We start from the raw sequence: 25,457 nt of genomic DNA on the forward strand, positions 1-25,457 counted from the left end.
TTAGCAGAAAATAGAGCTTCCCTTCTGCAGAGATTGACATCCTTCATGACTCTGAGGAAGAGGATTGATCCTGAAAAGGTTTCCTCTGGAGGAAGTTGGAATGTTATAACGTAAGCATTCTTTATAGTGTCTAGAACCCATTCATCTTGTACAATAGAGAAATAAGCTTCATGAAACAATCGGAGCCAGTGTCAGACAGGCACTGAATTGGAATAGTCAGGCTTTTGGAGGCTGATGCTGTTGGTGATGGTGCTGCTGCATCTGAGACTGGGATTGTCTAGGCAGAGCAGCACACTAAACTCCTCTGCAAAAAGTGGCATTGGCCTAAAGGTTTTTGAGAAGCAAAGTGTCTGGTTCAAGCAGATTCCATTCAGGATGGCTGCAGAATCTTCCAGTTCTAGAGCTTACTTCTGAATCAGCTTGCCAAAATCGAGGTTAAAAAAGTTGGTCCCAGTAATGGTAGAGGGCTAATCAACACCTACTGACCACCTTCTTGTTTCAGAGTTTCATCCGAATGTGCTCTTTGGGCACCAAACATCCCACTTTGGCAATAGCAGAGGTCCACAGGAGCCCAAACATAGGCCCTCATTCTAACCCTGGCGGTCTCTGACCGCCAGGGCGGAGGGCAGCGGAAGCACCGCCAACAGGCTGGTGGTGCTTCCTGGGCTATTCTGACCGCGGCGGTAAAGCCGCAGTCAGAAAAGGGGAACCAGTGGTTTCCCGCCGGTTTTTCCCCTGGCCCAGGGAATCCTCCATGGCGGCGCTGCTTGCAGCGCCGCCCTGGGGATTCCAACCCCCTTCCCGCCAGCCTGTTTCTGGCGGTTTTCACCGCCAGAACCAGGATGGCGGGAACGGGTGTCGAGGGGCCCCTGGGGGCCCCTGCACTGCCCATGCCACTGGCATGGGCAGTGCAGGGGCCCCCTAACAGGGCCCCATACAGATTTTCACTGTCTGCTTTGCAGACAGTGAAAATCGCGACGGGTGCCACTGCACCCGTCGCACCCCTGCAACTCCGCTGGCTCCATTCAGAGCCGGCTTCCTCGTTGCAGGACCTTTCCCGCTGGGCCGGCGGGCGCTCCTTTGGCGGGCGCCCGCCGGCCCAGCGGGAAAGCCAGAATGCCCGCCGCGGTCTTTTGACCGCGGAGCGGCCAAATGGCGGTAACCGCATGACGGGCGGCGACTGCCGCCCGCCGCGGTCAGAATGACCGCCATAATGTCTAATAAAAAATAAAACAAGGCAAGAGCCCCATAGAACCCAAAAGCAGAGTTTAGCCTTAACCTCAGTGGAAAGAGCAAAATAGAGCTAGAAGTCTTTTAGGACCATCTGAGCAGCATAAACTAGATCAAGTGGAAAAACTGGAGTCTGTCAAGCAATGTTTGAGAGCCCCTTGTACTTTCCTGTTCATGTGTCTGGCAAAGCTGCTTGCGCAGACACAAAGGAGGATTGAGATGGGATACTGGCAAGAATATAATTGTTCTTGGACTTGTGGAAGTCTTGCTTGATATCAGTCAATGTCAATCGTATCAATGTCCTTCCATTCTTTCAACATTAGATACCTAATAATCTGATGAAAAGGCAATGAATCAGCAGCAGAGCAGTCATACAGAGTATAAACGTTGTCAGTGATCACCAATGTAGACTCCTGAAAATCATGAAATCCTGAATCTACTAGACTACCATCTGTAGCTGTGCCCTTCAACACACTTTCTAACAGGCAAGGGATCCTGCTCATAACCTTCATCTACAGCAAGATCAGGCAAAGGTTAGATATTTCACTGGGTGAATCCCAAACACAGCAACTAAAGCCTCCACAGTCATATTTTGTGAATCAGAACAAGAGGAGATCAGACCCCCCTCATCCCTAGTCAAATGCTCAGTAATAAGCCTCTTCTCACTGCACCTCCTTACATCAATGCAGCAGTCTAGAAAATGAACCAGGGCCAGGATAGCACTTTCTGAAATAGAAGGTTGCTTGGCAAACTCTTTTTACCTGTTGCAAGAACAGAGAAGGAACCCATGTCATGAAATATGGAGGGAAGGCTCATCACAGGCATTCTGCAAGCTGTGGAAGAAAGTAAACAAATTCCATACTACCACAAACACCCCCTGCCCTCGCTAAACCCAAGAGAGGTGATAAATGACAGAGGTTCCCAACAAAAAGTTCCACTACCCTGCCTTCACTAATAAGAAAAATCAGTTGGTGTGGGCAACAGTGCTTCAGTGTATCCACCTGCTTCTGGTAGGGAGAGAGTAAGATGATATAAAAACAAACGTCAGGTAACCCTTGTGCACAATCCTGTAGATTAATTCAAGCATTCTATCCATAACGTTTTTGCATACTTCAGTGCGTTGCCCTAAGTGGGACAGGTATGCCCATATGTGGGTTCTGTGCACACTGTGCCACTGGACTGAAGCTATATTTCACAAATGAGCCCTAATAAGGGTAGAACTGATCTTGTGGTCAAGTTGAAGGAGGATCTGGTCTGGCAGTTCAGAGTGGACTTCTCCGAATGGAGACGGATCAAGGCAGATTTGCATATGCCTGGATCCATACTAAGGTGACATGGTGTGCAAATTAACAATGGACTGGGAAGAGGCCCTGAGAAATAATCATTGGCTAAGTTTAATTCAAACATTCCATTCATCACTTTTATGTATACTTTAGTGCAACACCTTAAGTGGAAAAGGGTATGCCCAGACATGGATCCAGTCCATACCGTGCACACTGTGCCACTGGTATCCAGCTATACCTAACTGTTTAGTTGTTATAACGGTGAAAATGGTCTTGGGTTGCTTGTGTTCAACTTCACAGAGGACCTGGCCTGGAAGTTCGGGCTGGTCTTTTCTAATCTGAGCAGGGTAAAGGTCTGATTTTCATATGGCTGCGTCCAAATTGAGGTGCATGGTGTCTAAAATAATGATAGACTGGGATGCAGCCTAAATAATTACAAGTGGCTGAGATTAATTCAAGCGTTTCATCCATCACTTTTTTGTATACTTTAGCATTGTATCAGGGCAGCTGTACGATGTAGCTCCCAGACATAAATTGCTCATTCCACGAAAGCAGGGACAATTAAGCTGCTACACCTCTTTTATACTTAGTGGGAGACAACGAAGCACTCAAGGAGTTGCCCCAAGGCAACCAATGCCCCCTCTGCTACAGCAGAGAATCAGGATAAAGGCAGCACCAGAGGGCACTTCTCAAGTCTTGCTCTAGCATAGGCAACAAGAGTCAAAACACAATGACTCCTGTCAGTCATCCCTATGGGTGACATCTAAAAAATAAATTAAAAAAACTAATAAATGCTATCAAACTGGGGACTTTGTTTGTTGGTTCCTGTGAGGGGGTGTTGCCCCCTGCAAGCAATACCAGCACCATAATTCACAGCACCAGGAGGTGTTGCAATGAACGAGAGTGAAGGGTAGTGCCACCATCTGCAATGCGCCTAAAGCACGCCCGGGCCTCCCTTAGCACGGGTCTTTGTTTGTTGGGTCCAATGAGGGGGTGCTGACCCCTGCAAGACCTACCAGCACCATAATTCACAGCACCAGGAAGTGTTGCTTCGAAGAAGAGGGAGGGTCATGGCCACCGTCAGCAATATACCTAAAGCGCTCCCTGGCCTCCTGCGGCATGGGACGCCTGCGGGATTAGCCTGGGCAAAGCCCAGGCCAGGGACAGGCCCATCTGCACCCATCCACATCCTGTCAGGCTGGGCTGAGCCACCCCTCTAACTTCAGTTGCCTGGTGTAAGCTTATCATCCTTCTTGACATACTTCTCCCATTTGGCTGTCCCTTGCTTAGTGTCTGCCAGCCCAAGGAGTGGGAGCTATCCCTCAGGTCACTGTTGTCTTGTGAGCAGGGTCTAACAGCAATTCAGCAAGCTACCACTGTTTTCACACCATGTGCAAGGGTGATCGGGAAAGATGGCCAAACAGAAATTAGAATCTAGAACGGGGTACTCGCTATCCAAAAGAAAGACCACTAAGCTTGATGTCTTTATGAAGAGGTTGTGGGAAAAATTGACAAAGAAATACTGAGCCTTAAAAGAAGGCTCTCTCTTGCTCCTATTCCTACCAGTGATGACGAGGCTGTTTTATATGACTCTCCCCCTGTTCTTATAGTCCAGCCAGAAGAGCCGCAGTTGTGACCATCAACGTGGGGGCTCAGCCATGGGCACAGATCCCTCTGCCTGCTGTTTTATCTCCTCTTTGTGCCCTCCCCACTAACTAAGCCCACTCCTAGACAGGTCAAACCTCCAAGTGCCAAACAAAGAAAAGGTAATACCCATAAATCAAATAACTCCATATCTCACTTGGGCCACTGGGGGCATGACTCTGCCTATTGTGGCCGGCATCCGTTGGACAGCACAGAAGTTAAATGTAAAGCTTTCTCTGATCACCTGGAGGCAAAACTATCTTACCTTATCCAAAAACAAATCCCAGGGTGCTCCAGCATGGCCTGTGTAACTGCTAACAATGCTCCATCAAGGAACAGCAAGAGATCTGCCGACCAAAGGTCGGGAACTTAAGTGAGGCCTCAGGCCCGATTGAGGGTGTAGCCATCAAGGTGCCTGCCATACCCCAGACAACTGCTCATGTCGCCTCAGCTCGGCAGGCACATGGTCTCTGAGTGGGGCCCTTCCCTGTTCATAATAACATTCCTACTACCATTAGCCCCCTGAGTTCAACTGTGGTTTCTTCTTCCAGATGCAATCTTCCATCAGCAGCTTGCCCCATGTCACTGTGCTTGCAGATATGCCAACCCTTCGATCTGGTGTCACGGAGTCGACTGAGAACCTAACTCTAAAATCCATCCATTGGATCCATGAGAACCTGTGGTGTCAAGACCTACTATTTAAGGAGGTGATAATGGCCTGGAGGGTAAGCTGGTTTGGAAAATTGCAAAAGGCACTCCCGGGAGGCTGTGTTGTAATTTCTTTCTGTAACCCGAGAGTAGCAGGGAACCTGATTGGGACTTTTTCCAGCACAAGCCCAGCGAAATAAAGACCTTACCTCTGAGCTATTTTTATAGGACCCTGGTTAACCTCTATACTGTCTCAGACAATTTGGTACATGCCCGGGTCCCTGAGCAAGCTCGCTCCCAGTCCTATAACATTTGTGTGCTGGACCACTTTGGCCTATCGGGGACCCTGACTGACGTGGACTGACAAGGGAATGGCTTCAACAAAACCCACAAGCATATCACAAGAGCTAGACCTAGATCTAGATAGGCAGCATAAAGGATATGGCTTGAGGGAAGTTTCCATCAAACTTACCATTTGCCTCCCCAACCTCTGCGGTTACTTGTGGAGCCTCTGTGGGAGATGGTCAGGCAAGCCTTTCGTGCCTCCCCCACTTGGTAGACAATGTAGATGGATGCCTGATCTGTCCAATCAATACCATCCATAAGGTTAAAATTCTCTTCTGGAATATTGTCGGATTACCTAGCAAACAGAATGTTGATAACTGGGCTGCACTCATCTCAAGCCTTGACATGATATTTTTTGCAAGAAACAGGGGCCACCGATCTTGTAAGTGTGGATGGGTATGTTGCCTACATGGTCCCGGCAACCCTGTCACCTGCTGGGTGAGCCAAGGGAGGACTCATGGCTTACTTATGTCTCAGCCTGAAGTGGAAAATGTGTCCATTATGCTTCTAAACTCTTGCTACCCAAGCACTGTTGCTGTCCAGGCTGAATGGTACTCACCTTGTCATTCATTCTTATAATGTGCTTTTTAGTGGAGAGGCATGTACTAATATTTTCAACCTGTCAAAATTTATCCTGGGGCTTGGCTCTCAATTAGCCCATTTGAACCTCGGGTTTCATACTGTGGTTGAGGGCGACATCAACATCAAACTCAGCCCCATATCCCAGGTAAATGAGTCAGCCATCCTGGAAAAAGCCTGTGCGAGGGGTGATCCCCAGCAGGAGGACATGAAAGCCAGGGCCCTTTTGGGCATTGTTAACATGTTTGATCTTATTAATGCTTGTGATGCTATTGACCCAGCCCATCATATGAATTCTCCATATGTTAGGGGTAATATGGGTCAATTATGATTACATCTTTGTAACCAGGTTCCTCATGAGATGGTTCAGTAGTAGGGGCAACATTGTTGCACCTTTGAGCAACCACAACCCCCTATGGCTGGGCCTTAGTATTCATAAGTGGGCAAATAGGCCATGAGCCATCCCCTCCTCATCCATACATTTCAAGTCCCAGGGGCTTTGCCTAGCTTGGAGGAATGCTAACCTTAGTGCTGTGTTGAAAAATGTGTGCACTAACCATCTTGAAACACTGTTTGACTGCCTAACCTATCTGGTTGACTCATGGTACATTGCTAACTGCTTTGTCCAACTGGGGTTAACTTTTACTAACCTTCTTATGAAACCAACTAGGTCGGCCACTGGGGCAAAGTGGTTTGACTCCTCCTGTAGAAAGGCCTCTGCAAACTTGCATAGGGCCCTAAAAGAGAATCTCAGAGACAGCCAGAAGATCAAAGTCTATAGGCGCTGTGCAGTAGGCAGAAGGAGATCAAAATGGAGTATAAAGGGAGGCTGGTCCAGTCTTGCTGGCAAAGGGACTCTGCAATTTTCTGGAAGGTGGTTAAGGACATCTGTCCAGTGACATTTTAGCTATCATTACCATTAGCCGAGAGGCCAGGGTGAGCCACTTCACTGCCCTTTGCTTCTTTGATAAGCTTCAGGATATCCCAGAGCCTGTGGTGGTTTACTCATTTTCCATGAAATTCACCCTGGAAGAGATCCGGGAAGCCATTAATAAATCCCCCTCAATCAAGGCTTCTGGAACTGATGGACTTATATAAATCCACCCTGGATCTGTGCGCCCCAATACTTTGTAACAGCTTTAATGCCTTTACTTGTTGTGGCCTTTCAGACACATGGCACACTGCCACCATCGTACCCATCTTTAAAAAGGGTGACCCATAGTCTCCAAATTGCTATTGTCCAATATCCCTATTGGAGTCTGCGGTACAAATCACAGGGAGGGTTGTACTGGAGCGCTTGTTGTCCTCGGCTACAGAGAGAGACACACTGTTGGAGGTGCAGTATTGCTTCTGTGAGGGGCTGGGCATGGTGGATCAATGTCTTAATTTACACCTGCTTATCAGCAAGTACACCATTGCGATTCAGGGCTTTATCTGCCTTGCCTTCATGGACCTGTCTAGTGCCTTCAACAGCATGGTTAGGTCTAAGCTGTGGGTCTTCTTGAGCGATCTGAGGGGGGGGATACAGGGCTTGTTCAATTTCTTTGAGTCTTTCATTATGATTAAGGCTCCCTGTTTTCCCTTTTTACTGATTTTTACAAATAAATACAGACAGAAAACCATTTATATTCCTGTCTGTATTTTTTTTAAAATATGGATAAAAACGTAAATCAGGATCTTTTCTGAGCAGTTCTAAATTCTGTTAGTCATGACTGTCAGGCCCATAGCTGTGTCGTTTGACAGGAAAAAAGATTTAAAAAAATAGACAGTTTAATAACAATGCTTAGAGAGCAGTATGTATACATATAGTTGATACTAAAAATTCCATATTTTCCTGAAAGTGTATCGATTTATCATCTACAGGTCTTATATCATTGAAAGTTGGCAGACATTCAACTAAGAATCTATATTTTTCAGTTATATAAATATGGAAATATACTAGTTTCTGCTTCATTTTTCCACAAAACCTAAAATAAATATGGACAAATACAGATAAAATTAGCAAAAACATAATATGGATAAATCCAGATGGAAATATAAAAAATATAAATACCATAAAACCAGGAGCACTAATTATGATCTATCAGCAATGGATAGGTATGGTCCTGCAGGTGAAGGCTCCTCCAGCTTCCCGCTGGGGAAGGGCATTCGCTAGGGGTGTGTTTTGGCCCCAATACTCTTTTTGTTGTATGTCAGCAGTCTTGAGGAGGCTGTGTCTGCCTCTGATGCAGACTTTCTGATGGTGGGCAGGAAAAATGTCCACGCGTTACTTTACGTGGACGACGCTGTCTTAAAGAGGAGAATACACAAGAGTCTAAACACTCTCTTTTAGGAATATGATACTTTCATGGGTTCTTTGTGCCTAACTACAAACCGCTATAATACCTATGCCATGCTCTGTGGGCCTAAATCCATGAAACCAAGGACTGTATATCTTTAAGGCTATCAGGTAGCCTCCACCAATGATTTTTCTTACCGGGGGTGGCCCTTTATATCAAGGGAAACTGGGACCCATGTTAGTGTAAAGCCACCCAAAGGTTTGCCAGTGTTGCTGACTATATTTACAACAGAGCATCTTGCATCTGCAGAAAGCCTATTACCCCCTTGATGGAGGTATTTAGGAGTAAATTCCTCCCTATTCTTACCTATGGGACTGGTGTTGTTGGGGCCATTTGAACACTTCCATCCTCCAGACCAAAGAGAACAAGGTCCTGCGCGGTCTCCTTGGTGTACCCCCAGGCTGTGCCACCTACATTGTCCATCAGGAGCTTGGTGTTGGGTTTGTTGAATATGTCATTAAATTGGCCCCACTGGTGCTTTGGTGTGCTATTTGGGCAAATCCACACATTGGCTTAAACAGGAAGGTGATCTTGGATTGCCTTGCTTGTGATACAGGTCCAGTCATTCCCTGGTTTCTATATATTAAGTAGGAAATGTCGGAGATGGGGAGACCCAATTTTTTTTCTTCTCCCTCCAGCATATCCAAGGTTCACCTAACTTAGGTCAGAAGAGCAGTCCTAAGCAGGAATAGATAGCGTAGAGAGGAATGTAAATCACCTAAAATCTCTTTTAGTTAGAATGTTTACCTGCAAACTACCCCCAATATGAAACCGTCCTGTCTTGGAGGGATACTACCCATGACAGAGTGTTGTTAACTAGATTTAGGTTTGATATTGTGAGGTGGCATTTAAGTTTTCGGTTTGGTCAGTTTGATCCCACAAATGTGTTAATCTGCCCCTGAGGTGAATCCTCACCCCAGAGTCTGCTCCATTTTACCTTCTTCTGTATGTGCTATAGGGTCCACTCTAAAGGATTTCTAGTCCCTCTAATTAAAGCCTGTGGTATTAGATGTGCTGAGGCTTTGGTGCGTTTGCAATCACTGAATTCCTCTACACTCTGTTACAGCGTTTGCTTATTTTTTAAGTGTGCCCTGGCCCACAGAAAGTGTATGGCCTTTTAAAATTCTGAAGCTGTGTGTTGCTGGTACTTCTCACATGGGTTTAACCTGATTGTTCTGTTATGTATTTATTAATCTGCTAACTATACAAGACTTGGAACTGTTCTTTACCATGCTTTTAAAATGTGTCATGTGCTTTTATGACTGTGTTTTACTTCTGAAATAAAGTATATCTATCTATCTATCTATCTATCCATCTATCTATCTATCTATCTATCTCTCTAACTATCTCTCTATCTATCTATCAATATATTAGTAATTTCTGCCATAGTGGGAAAGGCAACCTTCTTCTTAGGAGAAAGAGCAAAAGTGATGTTCCAGGGGAGCAGTAAGAGATATGGGGCCATATGTATCAAGCTGTTTTGCATTCGCAAACAGTGCGAATTGCAAAAATCTGCCAATGTGAATGCAAAATTGCCTTTCAGAACATATGAAAGGGATTCGCAGTGCAATTTTAAGGAATCGCTAAAACAGCAATTCCTTAAAATTGCGACCCCATTTAGAGAATCGCAAATTGCGATTCTCTAAATAGGAAATCGCAAATAGAGCATTCCTATTTGCGATTCCCAAAGCACATGTATCAAGCATTTCCTAAATGCGAATTGGGCATTTAGGAAATGCTATTACCACAAACTAAAGTTTGGTGGTAACCAAGTGCAAATTTTAAAAATGCATTATAAATGCATTTTTAAAATTGACATGTAGCGCACACATGCCCCTAAGGCATGTGTCTGCTTCAGATGTCTGTAAAAATATTTTTGGGGTGCAGCATAGGGGGCCTTAGGCCCCCAGCACCCTGGGATTTGCATTTCCTAAATTGTGAATTCCTAACTGGAATACGCAATTTGGGAAATGCAAAAACATTCGCAACAGGCCCATAGGTGCAAATGGGGTCAAATTCTCTATTTGCGATTCGGTAATAGTATTTGTGAATTTTAAGAAATCGCTATTACCGAATCGCAAAATTCATACATACCATTTTGCATTGCTTAAATAACGATTTCTTAAAATTCGCCATTTAAGAAATGTAATTTGTTTTTTTGATACATCTGGACCATGGTGTAGTGCGCAGAGCCATGTACAGAATAGAAAGGGACCAAAGTCTTACATATCGAGAAAACCTTCTTCCTAGCAGTAATTTGTAGAGTAATCTGCCTCAAGGGGGCTCACTACCTCTTGTTCTAAGGACTGAAAGATGGATGTGAAGGTAATTTATCCTTATTACCAACAAGTGGCCTCGCTATGTAGCATACTTCCAAGTGAGCTGTTATCTATCTTGCGTTCTGGAGGTGCATTGAAATCAGGCTATTATCAGATCTCCTTAGCTTCCCAGGCCCATGCAGTAGGGCTGAAACAATTTTTAGAGTGGGGTTGCTGCCATCAATGTTACAGAGATTGGAAAAATCTAAGCTTTAGGTAACAAACTCGTTTAGGAAATGAGCCACGCCTATTCGGCTAGAGGTTAGTCTGTAGTATGTCGCTGGTGGTTCATTTTGGAGCGCACTGTTGCAAATTTATTAAAAAGCATGGTGTGGTAGTGCACTGTCATTTACAAACAGCACATTCTCTATTGAAATTGCTGCTATAGTTCCAAAGCATACAATTTTACTGATAAAAAATATAAAGCACAAAAATGATAATGCAAGGAAATCGGGTTTCAGCTAATATATTCCTTCGCATATCAAGAAATTGCCTTGGTTAGTTTTTATCCTATTAAAATATTTGCTTCCATCATTCTTCAGAACTACAAAAAAGTGCTTCATTTGTGCTTTCCTAACTGCTAATATATTTTGAATTATTTGTCAATTCATTTATAGGTATTTACATTTTGTTGTTTGTTAGAAAAAATGATGACATCCTACAGCCTTTCCTTTCACACCATTAAGACTGTCACATAGTTCATTTTACAAAATCTTCTTAATGTACAGTCAGAAAAAGAAAAGTAAATGCTGATTTGCATGTTAAAAGAAAGCAGCTATTTGTTGGAAGACAGTCTGACATTTTGCTTCTGTCTGTGAGCGCACAGCAAATGTGACAAGATATAAACTAAACTTACCAGCACCTTTTTGCTGATGCACCGCTGAAAGTCCAGCATGGTTATTTTGGGGTGCTGCAGGAAACCAACATTCGTACTTGCAGCAGCTATGGATTAGTAGCTCAGCCAGTACAGGTTTTTTCTTTGCTTTCTGGGAATTGTGAACTTCATTTTATTACGGCATCAATATACCTACAAATTGCAGAATGCAAAGAAAATACCTGGACTAGATAAGTTGCCCGTCGTTGGATGTTGAACTGGGAAGCTTGAGAACTCTGAGTTATACACCTTTTTCACATGCCTCAATAAACTCACTGTTTTGTACTCATTTGGTCATTAGCTAGCACATTAAAGCAGTATGACTATAAGGGCCTGATTATAAGTTTGGGCATTATATGTACCAATATGTGCATTGACTTTACTCTTGCTAAGTGGCCTCGAATGAACTAGCGTTATTCATTACTGTGCACTGCACCCGATCCACAAGGTGCATCTACTGCAACAATGTATGGTAAAGGCAATTTTTATTAGAACAAGAGACTGGAAGAACATGGAAATAAAGCAAAAAGCTGTCATCATGGCTGTCAGTCAGCCATCAGGAAAACTGCCAAAGTCCATCATTATTCATGGCCACGGTGTCAGCCACAGCTCTTCTGTGATTATTGGAGCAAGTGGAGGCATCCCACTTGTTATTGTGTAGGAATGACAGGATCAGATCTTCTCATACATCAACTTGCCCATTCTGGGAAACCACACTTTGTCCCTAAGTCTTGCTTTGGTTTTCCCAATGCCCTAGTGGCCTTGATGTGCCAGATCACTTGGGGTGAACTACTTGCAGACATTGTAGAAGAAAACCATCTGTGCTAGTACTTAGTTCATCACGGACTCCCCATAACTGTTGCATGGTCATCTGCTCAACTGTCGTCAGCACCTTCATGCCATCTAGGAAGTTGCAACATTGCTTCTTGAGGAGTGCGTCCTTAGCCTTTGCTATGCTGGTATCCGTCATGGTAGCTTCTCTTATCGCTTCTAGAGACATCGGCCAAGGGCATGCGTCTTGCATGATTAGTTTCACGTACTGTTCGACCCCCTCCTACTCATCTGCTTCATCTTCCCCCGCTTGTGCCTGAGGTGTCTGGACAGGTAGTCTGCTGGGTTTCCCACTCCTGGCTGGTACACTTTGTCAAACATGTAAGATTGGAGTTGTACTGCCCACCTTTTGATGTGAGAGGGTGCAGTGCAGGAGGTCCCAGCAAACAGGGATTAAGTGCTTGTGGTAGCTCACTACATGGAACGGCTGTCCACAGAATCACAAATGGAAGTAGTGGCATGCCCAGAGGATGGCCAGCAATTCACGCTCGATTTGGACATATCTTGTATCCATATTTGTCAGGGCTCTGCTTGTGTTGGTGATCAGGGCCCACAAACCTCCTTTTTTTTCTTGTTAAAGAACAGCGCTTAGCCCCACAGGACTAGCATCCACCACAAGCTCTGTTCGCTGACCTGGTTTAAATTTAAAGTAGGCCATGGTGGCATTCGTCAGCAGCGCCGCCTTCACTGTCCAGAATGCAAGGTCTGAACGGGAATCTCAATCCCATGAGGTGTCACTTTGTGTCAAGTTTCACAATGACTCTGACAATGTGGCCCGGTTCAGAATAAACCGACCACAGTAGGTAGCCAGTCCTAGGAAGCTCTTGACTTCAGAGTCATTTTGCAGCATCAACAAATTTTTGATCACTTCGACTTTTTTTGGATCAACTTGCAGTCTGTTTCTTGAAAAAAAATTGCCCAAAGAACTCAACAGAGTTCTCTTAGAATTGACATTTCTTTCTGTGTAATGGCAATCCACTCTTGACTAGTCACTTCAGGGTCACCCAAAACCAGAAGTGGTGTTCTTCAAGGATAGAGAGGGTCTCTATTGTATGATGTTTTGAAACACCTCTGCACCACCCATATGCCAAAGTTTAGCTGTTTGTATATGTGGTGCCCAACATCAATGGAAAAGTGGTTTCATAGCGACTTGATGGGGCAAGCTCCAACTGGTGGTATCCGGCATTGAAGTCTAGTTTTGAAAAACAATGGGCCAATGGTTGGTGTGATGTGTCTTTCTCTCTGAAAAGCCTTATTTGGGAGCATCAAGTCTACGCATAACCTGATCGCCCCTGGTTGTTTCGTCTTGACGGCTATCACCAAAAGAGAGACCTACGGGGTAGGTCTTGTCACATTCTCAATTACTCTTCCTTGTTCAAGGTTCACCAGTTCTTTTTCTACCAATGGCCACAGGTGAAAAGGGAACTTCCGGTTGGGGAGGGCAGTGGGTCTCACTGTATTGTCAATGTATAGTTAAACCTGAGTTTTTCAGTGGCCCAAGTCCTTGGAACAACTGGGGAAACTCGTGCATGATGTCAGTGGCATGTGATTCGTTCACTTGCCGCATGAAAAATACAAGTCCCAGGTTTTCCAAGGTGTGGCAACCCAGGAGAGTGCTGGTGTCTCCTTTCGTTACATGGAAATGTGTTCTTGCCAATTTTCTATCACTCACTATCAGAACTTCAACAACACCATTCAGTGGCAGCAGCACTGTTTCTCCATATGTGTATAACCTGGCCCTTGTCGGCATCAACTTGGGTCATGGATTAATCCTCTTGAATTGAGTTGACTCCAAGATTTAACTGAGGTGCCTGTGTCATTCAGCGCTTTAACTTTGGTTCCCTCAATGTCGACAACACACATCAGCCAGCAAAGGAGACGGTGAACACCTCTTCATCATCATCTTTCTCCGGAAGTCTTATCAGGTCAGCTGTTGTTCCTGTGAGTCTCGCCTCACCCTCAACCTCCTCAAGTGAGAGCTGTAACAAAAACACCCTGCACTTGTTTCTGACCCTGGTATTTGCTCTGGGTCCACTGCTCCGGCATGCTTTGGCAAAATGGTTGAATTGCCCACAACCTGAGCATGCTTTTCCCTGGAACAGGTACACGTTTGGCACTCCATGTGTTAGGCGAAGTTGCTGCACTCCTTTGTTTGCTGTTTCAGCATAGGTGCTCCTTGGGGTTTACCAGGCTTCCTTTAGATGGTATCCACATGTTGTTCCTTTATTTTGACCCCTTTTATTGTATTTGTTGTTGTTGCACCTCGTGCTAGCGCTGCTTTGGTGATGTCAGAGCAGCAGCCGGCTACTATGTGAGATCGCTCCAGGATCAGGATGTTGTCCAGTGAAATGCCTGGCTGGCGTAGTATGAGCTTCGGCAGTACTTGGGATCAGCAACCTTCAATAAGGTGCACCCTTATCTCATCAGCCTGGTCGATACCTGTGCAGGTGCTTGCTGCTTTGCAAAGGCATGAATAAAAGACATCCACAGACTAACCTTCTTCTTGCTGAGCCTGTCTCAATTTAAATCGTTCATAGTCCGGATTAAGTTAGGGGTCAAAATGGCAGTTCAGCACCACACTGCTTATTCAAAGTCTTCATCTGCGCTGGTGTTAGGGAGGTGTTCAAACAGATCCTACAGCTCGGCAAACCCCGAAGTGGAGTATTAGTGACCTCTTTACAGCTCTGTCAGTCTCTTGATTGGTGTGAAAATAGTGCTTGAGGTGCCCGTTCCAGGTGCACCAGCATGGTGCAGCAGTCGCAGGGCCACTAGTTGTCTGAATGGCGGTAGGGCTGCAACTGACAAGTGGGTGCATTGGGCAGAGGTGTTCTGGGCATTGTCTGGGGGCTGTTATGGCATTACGATCGGTTTGTGGAGCTTCTCTCCTCAGTAAATGGTGTATCTTGGTGCAAACAGTGGGAAGCACAACTGTCGGAGAGAGAGAGAGAGACTGGGGCATTGAGAGCGTCCTCTGCCCACCTAGGGATCTGTCCTTTACATGCCCCTGCTAGGCATCGAGCGTACTCATGTCTCCTGATTGGCCCGTTGGGCCCACCTATGGTCAATGGTTTTGGAGGTAGGTATCAGGAGAAACTGGCATAGGTCTTGCGGAGCCCAGGCAAGGCATCACTAACTCATTTGTTGGCTTGCTCATCTCCTTCCACTTTCTACGGCGTGCCCCTGAGTAAGGCACCTATTGCTATTGTGTGCCACTCTTCTGGGATGGCTAATTATAGGTGTATATTTATAATCTTTTTTTCCTTTTTTCTTTTGTTGGTACTACAGTCCCTCTTGTTTTCCTTTATTGTTTCCGTGTTTTGTCTTTATTTTTTTTCCATTTTCTTTCCCCCAGCACCTCCCGCTGGGTATGCCCAGGCTTACTCAGAATTCCGCTATGTTCAATGGCAGCCACAAAGTCACCGTTGGTGGAGTTGACCAACCACCAGGTGGTGCCGCTGCTGTGCAGAGCCTTTGAGCGAGGCCCAGCAGCTCATTGTCTGTGAGAACAGGTACGTCAGACAGCGGTCGAAGTACACACTCTCCCCGGGCGGTGTTGCAGGCTCTAATACACATCTGCAGCAGGAAACGTACACCACCATGCGGGAGAGCCAACACAGCAGGTGTGGTTGGGGCCTCTCCTGCTCCGCGGATGATGCGCCAGGCAGCAGAGAAAAGGTGTTGACTTCCGAAAGGGCCACAGAGTGGCACACAGCACTCGATGTAGCATGGATGAGTGAGGTAGCGGGGTCAGTGTCAGGATGGCAGGCCATATGCGCAGGCCATCACCATCCTTGTCACCAGTGTGTGATGCCACTTCATGCATAAGCTAGGGTGGTACACATAAGATACCGACATGTGCATTGACTTTACTCTTTTTAAGCAGCCTCGAGTGACCACCTAGCGTTTATTTATCCCCTTGGACCGCACTTGGGCCTCAGGGTGTGTTTACGGCAACATTGTATGGTAGAGGCGGTGTGACAATCTACACCACTCACCTGTCCTTAACCTCCCATCCTGTGGAATTCGCTATGTCTCAAAGTTATAAAATAGTTTGGACAGTACCAGTGGACCAGAACCAGAGCTTGAAGTAGGGTGTGCATTTGCCTGCATCATCTTTTTCATTGTTAGCCTTTACACAATTGGTTCGAGTGCCTTCTTCTGCATGAAGTAAATCTGAAGGTGTCCATTCATTGAGTGAATACCTAAGAGATCTAGGGCCAGATGTAGCCATTTCCAATTTTGCAAATCGGAAATTGCAAGTCGGTGCGACTAGCAATTTCCGATTCGCAAAATCGGATGCAGTACGGTGTCTCAGACACCGACTGCGAGTCGCTATGGGGTCGCAAAGACCCACCTCATTAATATTAATGAGGTGGGTCGCATTTTGCGACCCCATAGTGAGTCCCTGCACTTACAGGGATGGTGGCCTGCTGAAGTCAGCAGACCTCCATGTCTTTGACTGCTTTTTAAATAAAGCAGTTTTTTTTATTTATTTTGCAGCCTGTTTTCCTTAAAGGGAAACGAGTTGAAAAATAAAAAAAAATAACGAAACCTTTTGGTTTCGGTTTTTCAGTGTAGGCAGTGGTCCATTGGACCACTGCCTGCTCTGAAAAACCCTTATTGGCAACATTCACAAAGGGGAAGGGGTCCCATAGGGACCCCTTCCCTTTTGCGAATGGGTTACCACCAGTGTGACACTGGTGGTAACTGCGAATTGCTTTGCGACCGCATTTGCGGTCACAAAGCAATTTAGCATAGTGATGCGAGTCGCAAATAGGAAGGGAACACCCCTTCCTATTTGCCAGTCGCATTCACAATTTGCAAGTCGGTACCGACTCGCAAATTGTGAATGTGCATCGCAAAAGGCATTTTGCATGGCGCAAACTGCGATTTTTGCAGTTTGCACTATGCAAAGTGCTTTCTACATCTGGCCCCCAGTTAGCAATGAAGTCCGGTACGTCATCTTTTGCAAGTTCTCTGAGTATCTATGCTGTTGAGATTCCATCTGTCACTTATTTAGGGAATATCAGAAGGTGGAAGAAATGTGCTTAACATGATTGTTGCATTTAGAGGAAAGCAGTGTTGCTGCATTAAAATGTGGAAACCCCACTTCTCTACATTGGATAGCCATGTAGCCATGCCTACTAGTTGGGACCAGTTCCACATCAATAATTGTAGTAAAAGGTGCGGAAAGCAGTGTTTTCCATTTATATCTAAATCGGAAGGAATTTCACGATTAACAATTGTGGTAATACGGTTCCCAGAATCGTGACATTACTGTACATCAGATGACATTCTAAACGACGGCTAAAAGTGCGCAAGCCTGCAGCAATTTGTTGTAGTTTGTTCGTGCTATAATCTTGATCCTATGATTGCTAGCCTATCAGGTGATTTTTTTGCAAGTTAAAAAATCCCGATTTGAAATGCATCTAAGAATTGGATTGCTAGGAATAGTAATTGCCATTTACGTTTTCTGTTTTTAAATAGCCTTTATCAGCTGCCCAGGTTCGTCTCAGTTACCTGAAAATACTCGGAGAACTTAAAACCTATGGAGGAAAAATCTTTAATGCAACATTGCTGGTATGTATGCCATTTTAACGAGTACTTGCTTTGAAGCACATGTTTAAGTTTGGAAGACCTGCTAACAGCCTATAGGTAAAGAATAAATCCTCCCTGGAGCTGCTGGGAATAACCTGTTGAGCACCTTTCTGGGCCATTTGTGATGTGAGGTTGTTAATAGTCACAGAGATACTGCAAACTAAAGCAAGCACGCCTTGTTCATTGTGCCATATCAGCAGAATCAAAGATATAGTTACTTGGCACCAGAGAGTTCATAGACAGGGAATTATGCCAGTGCACTCACTAAGTATGTGTGCAACACAACGAGCTATTTCAGAAAGGTACTTTAGTTGGATTTTATTGCTGCATTCATCTGCACCTTGATCGCGGTAATGAAATGGGTCGAGAAATAGAAGGTATAAAAACTCAAAGGCAAATAGCATTATGTAAAGGATGACGCCTGCCTTGAGGGTACCTGGGAGACGCCTGATTTTGAGTTGAGTGATCATGGAAAGTTGGATCTTTCTGCAGGAAAAGCTTAAATCGGAAAGGGAAACCGCCGGTGGAGTTTTCCCTCACCATTCTATCGTGGAGTAAATTCCACCAGTAGATTCGCTTCTAGTTTCTTCATTTGTTCCATGCACCAGCTCATTTTCCACTACCCTAAATATAATTGATTATTTTATTTATTGTCATCAGCAATTTGCTTTACAATATAAAATCAATAACAAAAGCAACTAACTACATACATCACATTAATACTTTAGAATCATTCAATAAACTCCCCTTTTGATCTGGAAAAGGTTGCCACCTTTCACAGAAGGCCCATAATAGACTGAGGCAGTGTTATTAGTGTTATTGCCTCCAATATTGAGTCCACGGCTCACGATTCTATGAGGCAGTACCATAAATTCCAGCAATTGACGAGGTCAAAGCTGATTTTACATCAACATAAATTACGTACAATTGTGATCTATTTCCTATGGTGTACTTGTAATAGATCATGTTTAAACAGACAGCTTGTTTGATGGTTCCTAACCATGACCTGAAAATATCCTTTACCACAGAAAAAACATTAGAGTTCTCTAGCAAATCTTGGAGACGATTTAATAAAACTTTCCCATGTACTTTTGCTGCCCCATCTAATAGTGTTATTGGCTGGTATTTGGATGAACTGCTCTGATTGTTCTTCACGGGCAGGGTTATTAGATTGCAGAATGCCATGAAGGTAGTACCTGATCATTAGCAATGGCAGCATTCACCCCCCGGCTGAGAGAATGGAGGGTGGGAATGGACCGATGGGCAACGTTGGAGGAACCAATTGGTATGTCAAAAATGGTGGTCCTACTCTGGCCTTGGTGGGCTTGTGTTTAAGATTAGATGGAAGGAAACAACTGGGCAAAGATATTTGTATGGCTCTTTGTTAAGAGTTCCCTGCAAGGACCAGCAAAGGGTGTGTATTCTTTGTAATTTTGCTAAAAAACTATAAAAAGTGATATTATAAAAAAAATGGCAGCAGCAAATACTGTAGCATGTGCACATGTTCAGAATGTAGGGTTCACCAGTACAAGTCGTTTAGAACTAGATCTGGGCTGAATGCCATATTGAATTTAATGCTGCAAAACAGTCTCTTTACCTCTAGGGTCAAAATATTAATTGAGGCAGTTTTTGCAGCAGACCTCTCTCATTTCGGTAAATCTTTAGTTTATCAAATGATATCTGCCCTGCATAGATTTCTAAAATACTCTGGCCATTCCTTTTCCCCTATGCGATACACTTGTTTATTCTACCACCTAATTAAAAATCATGGCCAATGATATTAATACTGCTACTACAGTTGAGGCTTTGAGTGTGGAGTAAAGTCACTAGATCATCTGCAAAATTCTTGTAATATATTCTCACTCGCATTTATCTAATACAGGATTGATTACTCGGTTGGGTCCAAACCTTTCAGTGCACGAAACAAGGTGATATTTCACCAACCGAAAAAGCAGAAGTTGGCAAACAATGGCTATGTCACCTCCTGAAAAGTACCATAATCTCAACTAAATGACACTGCTAATTGCCTGTATGGGTGAAAACCTACTAGTATTTGCTTCAGAGAAGAGGAGGTGTGAGTTGATCTGAGTTGAGTTGTGTTGAGTATCAGTCAAGGCTTGGAATTGGAGCTTATAAGGAAGAAACAGCTTTTGAGGAGGAGTTAAAATGGTATTCTTCTCTGTGCTCTACCCTATTATCGAGTTTTTATATCAAACTACAAAAATATTGAATCTAGAATATTGACTACTACGTTATTATCATGGTAAGTATGTACAGATAATTATAGATTTATTATTAACTCCATATCTATACACCTTGAAGCTATAGATGATGAAGGTGTGTAAATGTGGAGTTAAGAAAAAGCCAATACTTAAATATACGAATAGTAACAGCTTACTTACAGCAGATTTCCTTAGCGTGAATGACGAGGCTGCCCCGGTGCTCCTTTGCCAACCCCCTACTGTTGAGGAGATTAAAACAGTTATTAGCCAGTTAAATAATGAGAAGGCACCCAAGAGTGACAGTCTCCCTGTTGAACTTTATAAAACATGTGCAGATGAGCTGGCCTCCATATTGCTCCATGACTATAACGAGGCATTCCAACTGGGCATCATACGCATAACACTAAGGAAGTTCATAATAATTATGTTTCTTAAGTCAGATAAACCTTCAAGTGTGAATCATATTGTCCCTTATCTCTTATCAACGTTGACAACAAGATTCTAGCCAAACTACTGGCGAATCAGCTACTTCCATTAATGCCAAAACAGGTCCAGCCGGACCAGTCCTGCTTCATCCTGAGCTGTTCTACCGTAGATGATCTTAGCTCGCTGTTCACCCTTGCACATCAGTTGGACCCTGACTTGCCTCATGTGGCAGCATATTTAGATCCTGCCAAGGGGTTCAACACAGTTGAATGGCCTTTTCTGGTCATGGCCCTTGCTAGAATGGGAGTGGGTGGGACATTTGTGAAATGGATACAGCTATGGTATAAAGCCCCCTTAGCACGGCTTCACTTGAAAGGTGGCTTGTTAGAGCCCTTTGAGATAGTCAGAGGTACACAAGGATGTCCCCTGTCACTCCTCCTTTTTGCCCTCATGGTGCAGTCAATGGTATGTGCTCAACGCAAATACCAAAATAGGGGGTGGGTACATTTGGGATTTCACTATACACTATTATCCATGTATGCTGACTATGCAGTGCTAGTAGTCAAGGATCCTACTGTGATCTTGACACCCATTACAAAGAATACAGAAAACTATTAAGTTTGATCGCTGGTCTGGACTCAAGATCAATTGATCTAAATCAATCATGGTCCCTTTGATCAAAGGCACCATCAGGCCGGATACACCCTATCAGCTACAATGGCAGACTGAACCAACTAAATATCTAGGTATCTTCTATCATACTGATATCCCCACTCTGATTAGGGAAAATTATGGAAGGTACAAATGCGCTACTTGAGATGACAAGACAGGCCTGCCACCTCACTCCCACCGTAATGTTGTTGGGTTATGGCAGAGATTCCAAATTCATTTCATAGGTTCACTGCCACTGGGTTACTTTTGGAGAAGCACAGAGTGGCATGAGATGGGGTAGTAGACTTGCCTCGACATTTTAGGGAGTGGCTGAAGGGAAGGTCCCTATGTGAGGAATAATGCAGAACTGTTGCCACAAACAGCCCATCCACAAGACTTCTGGGATCCCTTGAGAACTTATTTGTTACAATTGAGCTCGGACTCCTAGGGGTCCCGCTTCAAGTGGTGCTTTATGCTATACCTCACTGTATTAAATATAATGCTGGATTGACATATGCTATATGAGGCGTCATGTCGCTGTTGTGCTAGACGTTGCACTCTCGTTATATGTTTGTAACAAATGTCGAATCATTCTATCTCAGAAATGTTTTTTCATGATTTGTGTACTGTGAATTGTGATTTCCTGTTCCTTTTGCCCAGCCGTCATGTCATGTGCTACCATGTTACCATGCTACTAGTACTGTTTATGCTTTCTAAAACGTATAAATACAAAAACACTATATGAGAACCAAATCTACACCAATTCACCCACACATGCACACATATAATATATGTTTAGAATTGTTTGATTCATGATTCCTGCCCAATGCAAGCAAATACACGAACACCATGTATTTATTATTACCCTTGGGACCACGAGTAGCTCTTACTTGAAAGACAGATCTGCTTTCTTTTCATTCTGAGAAGATGTGTGGGTAAAAACATGAGTGACAGGAAGGAGACGTGGATGAGGCTTTCATCTAAAGTGTGTCACTAAAACCTCTTTCCCTCACTGGATTACTCCATTAGATGCCCCCCCTTCCTTTATTTTGTTTGCCTCTGCACTGTGACATCATGGCAGTCAACAGCTGCCCCCAGGACAGTCTTCCAGTGCACAATTCTGTCCATGGTTCCCCTGGGCTAGGTACATTGTGAGTACTGAAGACCCCATATAAAGGGGCCTTTTAAGATTCACTGAGAAAGTTCCACCGCAAATCTAAAGAACTTCACTAGAGGACTGCTTAAAGGTGATTGGCTCACTTTCGAGAACTTGCTCTCTTGCATAAAAAAGCAAGCTAGACCAAGAGCCCTGCAAGACAGATCAGCAGTGTCAAAGAAGCAGCAGCAGGACCAGGGGGGGCATGTGAAAACCAATCCAAGTACAGATTGATACGAGGTCCACAGGAAAATCTCCCAGACAAGAGCAAATGAAACCTTCAGGCTGGCATAGGAACAGAAACAGATACAGACTGTAGTACCACAATGTCAGACGGACCAAAAGCTTTGAGAGTTTAAACCGAACCCCGAAATAATTGAGAGCACCTTTAAAGAACAACCTGAAATAGCAGAAGTTAAAAGCAGCCTCCATAACAGGAGTTCATCTAGTGAGTAACAACCGGCAGCACAATCTTCTGTCGAATGCAAACTCAGCAAGAGATAGCAGAGCAAAAGGTAGACTGAGTACATACCAATAGCCGGAACAGGTCGCATAATGGAAAGAAAAGCAGTCAAGAGACAGAACAGACTCGTTGAAAGACACAATTTAAAAACTCTCAGAAGGCCGGTCGAATGCACTAACTACATCGATAAAGAGTTCTGAAGGCAGATACGGGAACATGAACCCTTATGCCTAGAGGTACACACCCAGGCCCACGGCAAGGGAAGTGATGGGTGCCTGAAAGAAGAAACCACAGCAGTTCCAAAGAAAAACGTGTGACCCCCGACCCCCCAGCCCCTCCCCACCACCACCTATCTATCTTACTACAACCTTGGCAGACCAAAGAGGGCACCAGTGGCCCAAAGAACCACAAAAGTGGCGGAGGCAATGATGAGGTTCACAGCAACATTAGCAACAGCTACTGCTGCCTGGCAAGACACAACACAGCACAACACAAAATCAGAAAACCATCCGTTCATGAGCAAAAGCCTTGTGTGTACTGCAAAAAAGCGGCAGAGCCTGTGTCCTCAGAAAGACACCCTGGGTGACTCTCAGCACACTCCCGAGGACACCCTCAGAGAATCAAAGAGTAAACAACAGATACAGAGCAGAGAAAAAACAACTTGCTTTCTAGACCCATGGCAGGCAAGGCTCTGAAAGCAGGAACATGCCAAGCCAGAGCCTAACAGGTAGGTGGCAGAAGGTGTAAGTGTTGCACAAGGCAGCACAGAATATAGAAAACAGAAAGTGTGCAGTAAAACAGTAGGTGTTAAGAATAGCAATGCCATTGGTGCACAATTCACCAATAGCAGGTGAAGGAAAACTCACAGGCCAGCCTGGACCGGCACCAACGACCTGCAGCTCACGACATACAGCAGAGGCAAAAATCGAAACTGCTAAGCTACCTAGCCAGTCTAAGACCGGCCAAAGTGCAAGGAAACAGGTTTAAGATGCCCACCCCTTAGTTCTGAGATGGAGCTCACCTGCTCTAAGGCAGGCACTTAGGCCAAGCAAAAAACGAAGTGAGAGACTCCAAAGCCACGTGGTACACTTACAACTTCTGTGTCCAAGGCAACAGCAAATATCTATATTCCGGGAGGTCAAAGACACCCAGACCTAGGGCCTAGCAACAGACCTGCTTTCATCTTCCTATGACCACAAGCAGCAAAGGGAACCTTTCCTTAGCGGCTCTGGCACTAACGTACATCCTACCATTGCTGCAGTGCTTAATTTGTACTTGTTGTTTCCGGTGCAGAGCACCAGCACTTATTTTTGAGGTCCGTAGCTTATTCTTCTGGCGCAAACATTTGCTGTGAGCAAAAGAAACATTTCGGAAAGACGGATGATGGGAAAAACGAAAAAGCGTCACAAAGGGAGAAAGTCGAAAGCTGCAAGAGTGACCTGAAAGGGCAAGGAGTGGCTTCATATGGATTAAAGAGGCCAGAGAAGGCTGCAGGATTACGCCGCCTCAGTATTCCATGTTCACACATTTAATTGCTGGAGCCTCGTGTTTAAGAGGAGGGCTTTGGGCACCAGCACCTTTTTATTTACAAATTAAGCACTGCATTGCTGAATGGAACGAACAAAGTGGTGCCCAACATCACTGTTAGGGTCAGTCACCTTCACACAAGCAAGATCCTCCATTGCCACTATGGCAGAAAGCCACCGAGTTAAGGACAAGAGTGGCACCTGCTAGAGCAAACAAGCCCAGGCAAATAGGGCCACCTGCCCGCCCGACCACACATCCTCACAGCTTGAGCAGAGTAGTTGGAGGACTGTGGCCCTGCTGATTGAGCATGCTTATGAAGAAAACACAAAAATTGCAGAAAACAAACAGGAATACCTTTAAAGGATACAATAAAATGCTTAACTGTACAAAGACAACATAGGAAGAAGGGCTGTTCAGCATGAAAGACCACTTTAGCCTTCTTTGTTTGTAGCCTTCTTTGTTCTTATTGTTTATGTCTGATTGCTGCATACTGGACTATGGCTTGAATATGATGCTATTTAAATAACTCAATAAAGAAATGTTATAAAAAACAGAAGGACAACCTTTTACATACATAAGGATAATAAAGTTACTTATGTGTCTCAATGTGAGTCTCACCTCACGTCCTTAACAACTCAGACCGATGAGTTTGTTAGGCAAATAAGCAGTTACAAAACATATTTTAAGCAGTAAGCTAGGAAAGTTTACAGAAGCGAACAGATCGAAATTGCACAATTTGATAAGTTTGCCTGACAAAAGTTGTTATGAGTCCGCAAGAGTCTTGAGATGCATTTTATCTTAACTTTGGAAAACAGAGCATTGCTCACCATGTCTTGAGATTCTGGAAAGGAATCTTGCAAAATTCAGAAAGCAGGCGTCTGTGCCACACTGTTGCAGTTCCCTGGGTATTACAGTGTTCCGCTGTTTCCATTTTCAGTTTATATACTTTGGGGCATGTTTATGTGGTTAGTCATGCAGTGCAGCAAGTCTTCTTGCTGTGCCGCAAATCACGACAGGGAAAGGGCAGGAATGTGCCATTTTAAAAGAATACCATTCATTCCTGCCTTTTCCCTTGCACAGCCACACTTTTGGCTGCCTAGCGCCAACACAGTCACCCTTGCACAATAATGCAGCACACATAGAAACCGGAAAAAAACTGAATTTAAGATATTTCTTCTCGTTACGCCTCTACTGGGGAGGCGTAACTTTTTAGCCCACTCCTAGATTTACCTGTTCTTGAAAATCTAGAAATGCATCAAAATCCATAGATGCTGTGTGGGAACACCCACACAACACCCTTGGAAATGCCTCCCTGGCTCTGAG

At 44.5% G+C, this 25,457-nt stretch overlaps 1 protein-coding gene across 1 annotated transcript in view; it reads left to right on the top strand.

Moving 5' to 3' along the window:
• Window positions 1-25,457, top strand: part of FRMPD1 (FERM and PDZ domain containing 1) — a 1,007,848-nt gene that overhangs the window by 806,682 nt on the left and 175,709 nt on the right. Inside the window, exon 12 of the mRNA XM_069205792.1 lies at window positions 17,579-17,671. Within this exon, the coding sequence (XP_069061893.1) occupies window positions 17,579-17,671 (93 nt within the window). The remainder of the gene's footprint in view (window positions 1-17,578; window positions 17,672-25,457) is intronic.

The sequence above is a fragment of the Pleurodeles waltl genome, chromosome 1_2, assembly GCF_031143425.1.
Source record: "Pleurodeles waltl isolate 20211129_DDA chromosome 1_2, aPleWal1.hap1.20221129, whole genome shotgun sequence".
Classification (NCBI taxonomy): Eukaryota; Metazoa; Chordata; class Amphibia; order Caudata; family Salamandridae; genus Pleurodeles; species Pleurodeles waltl.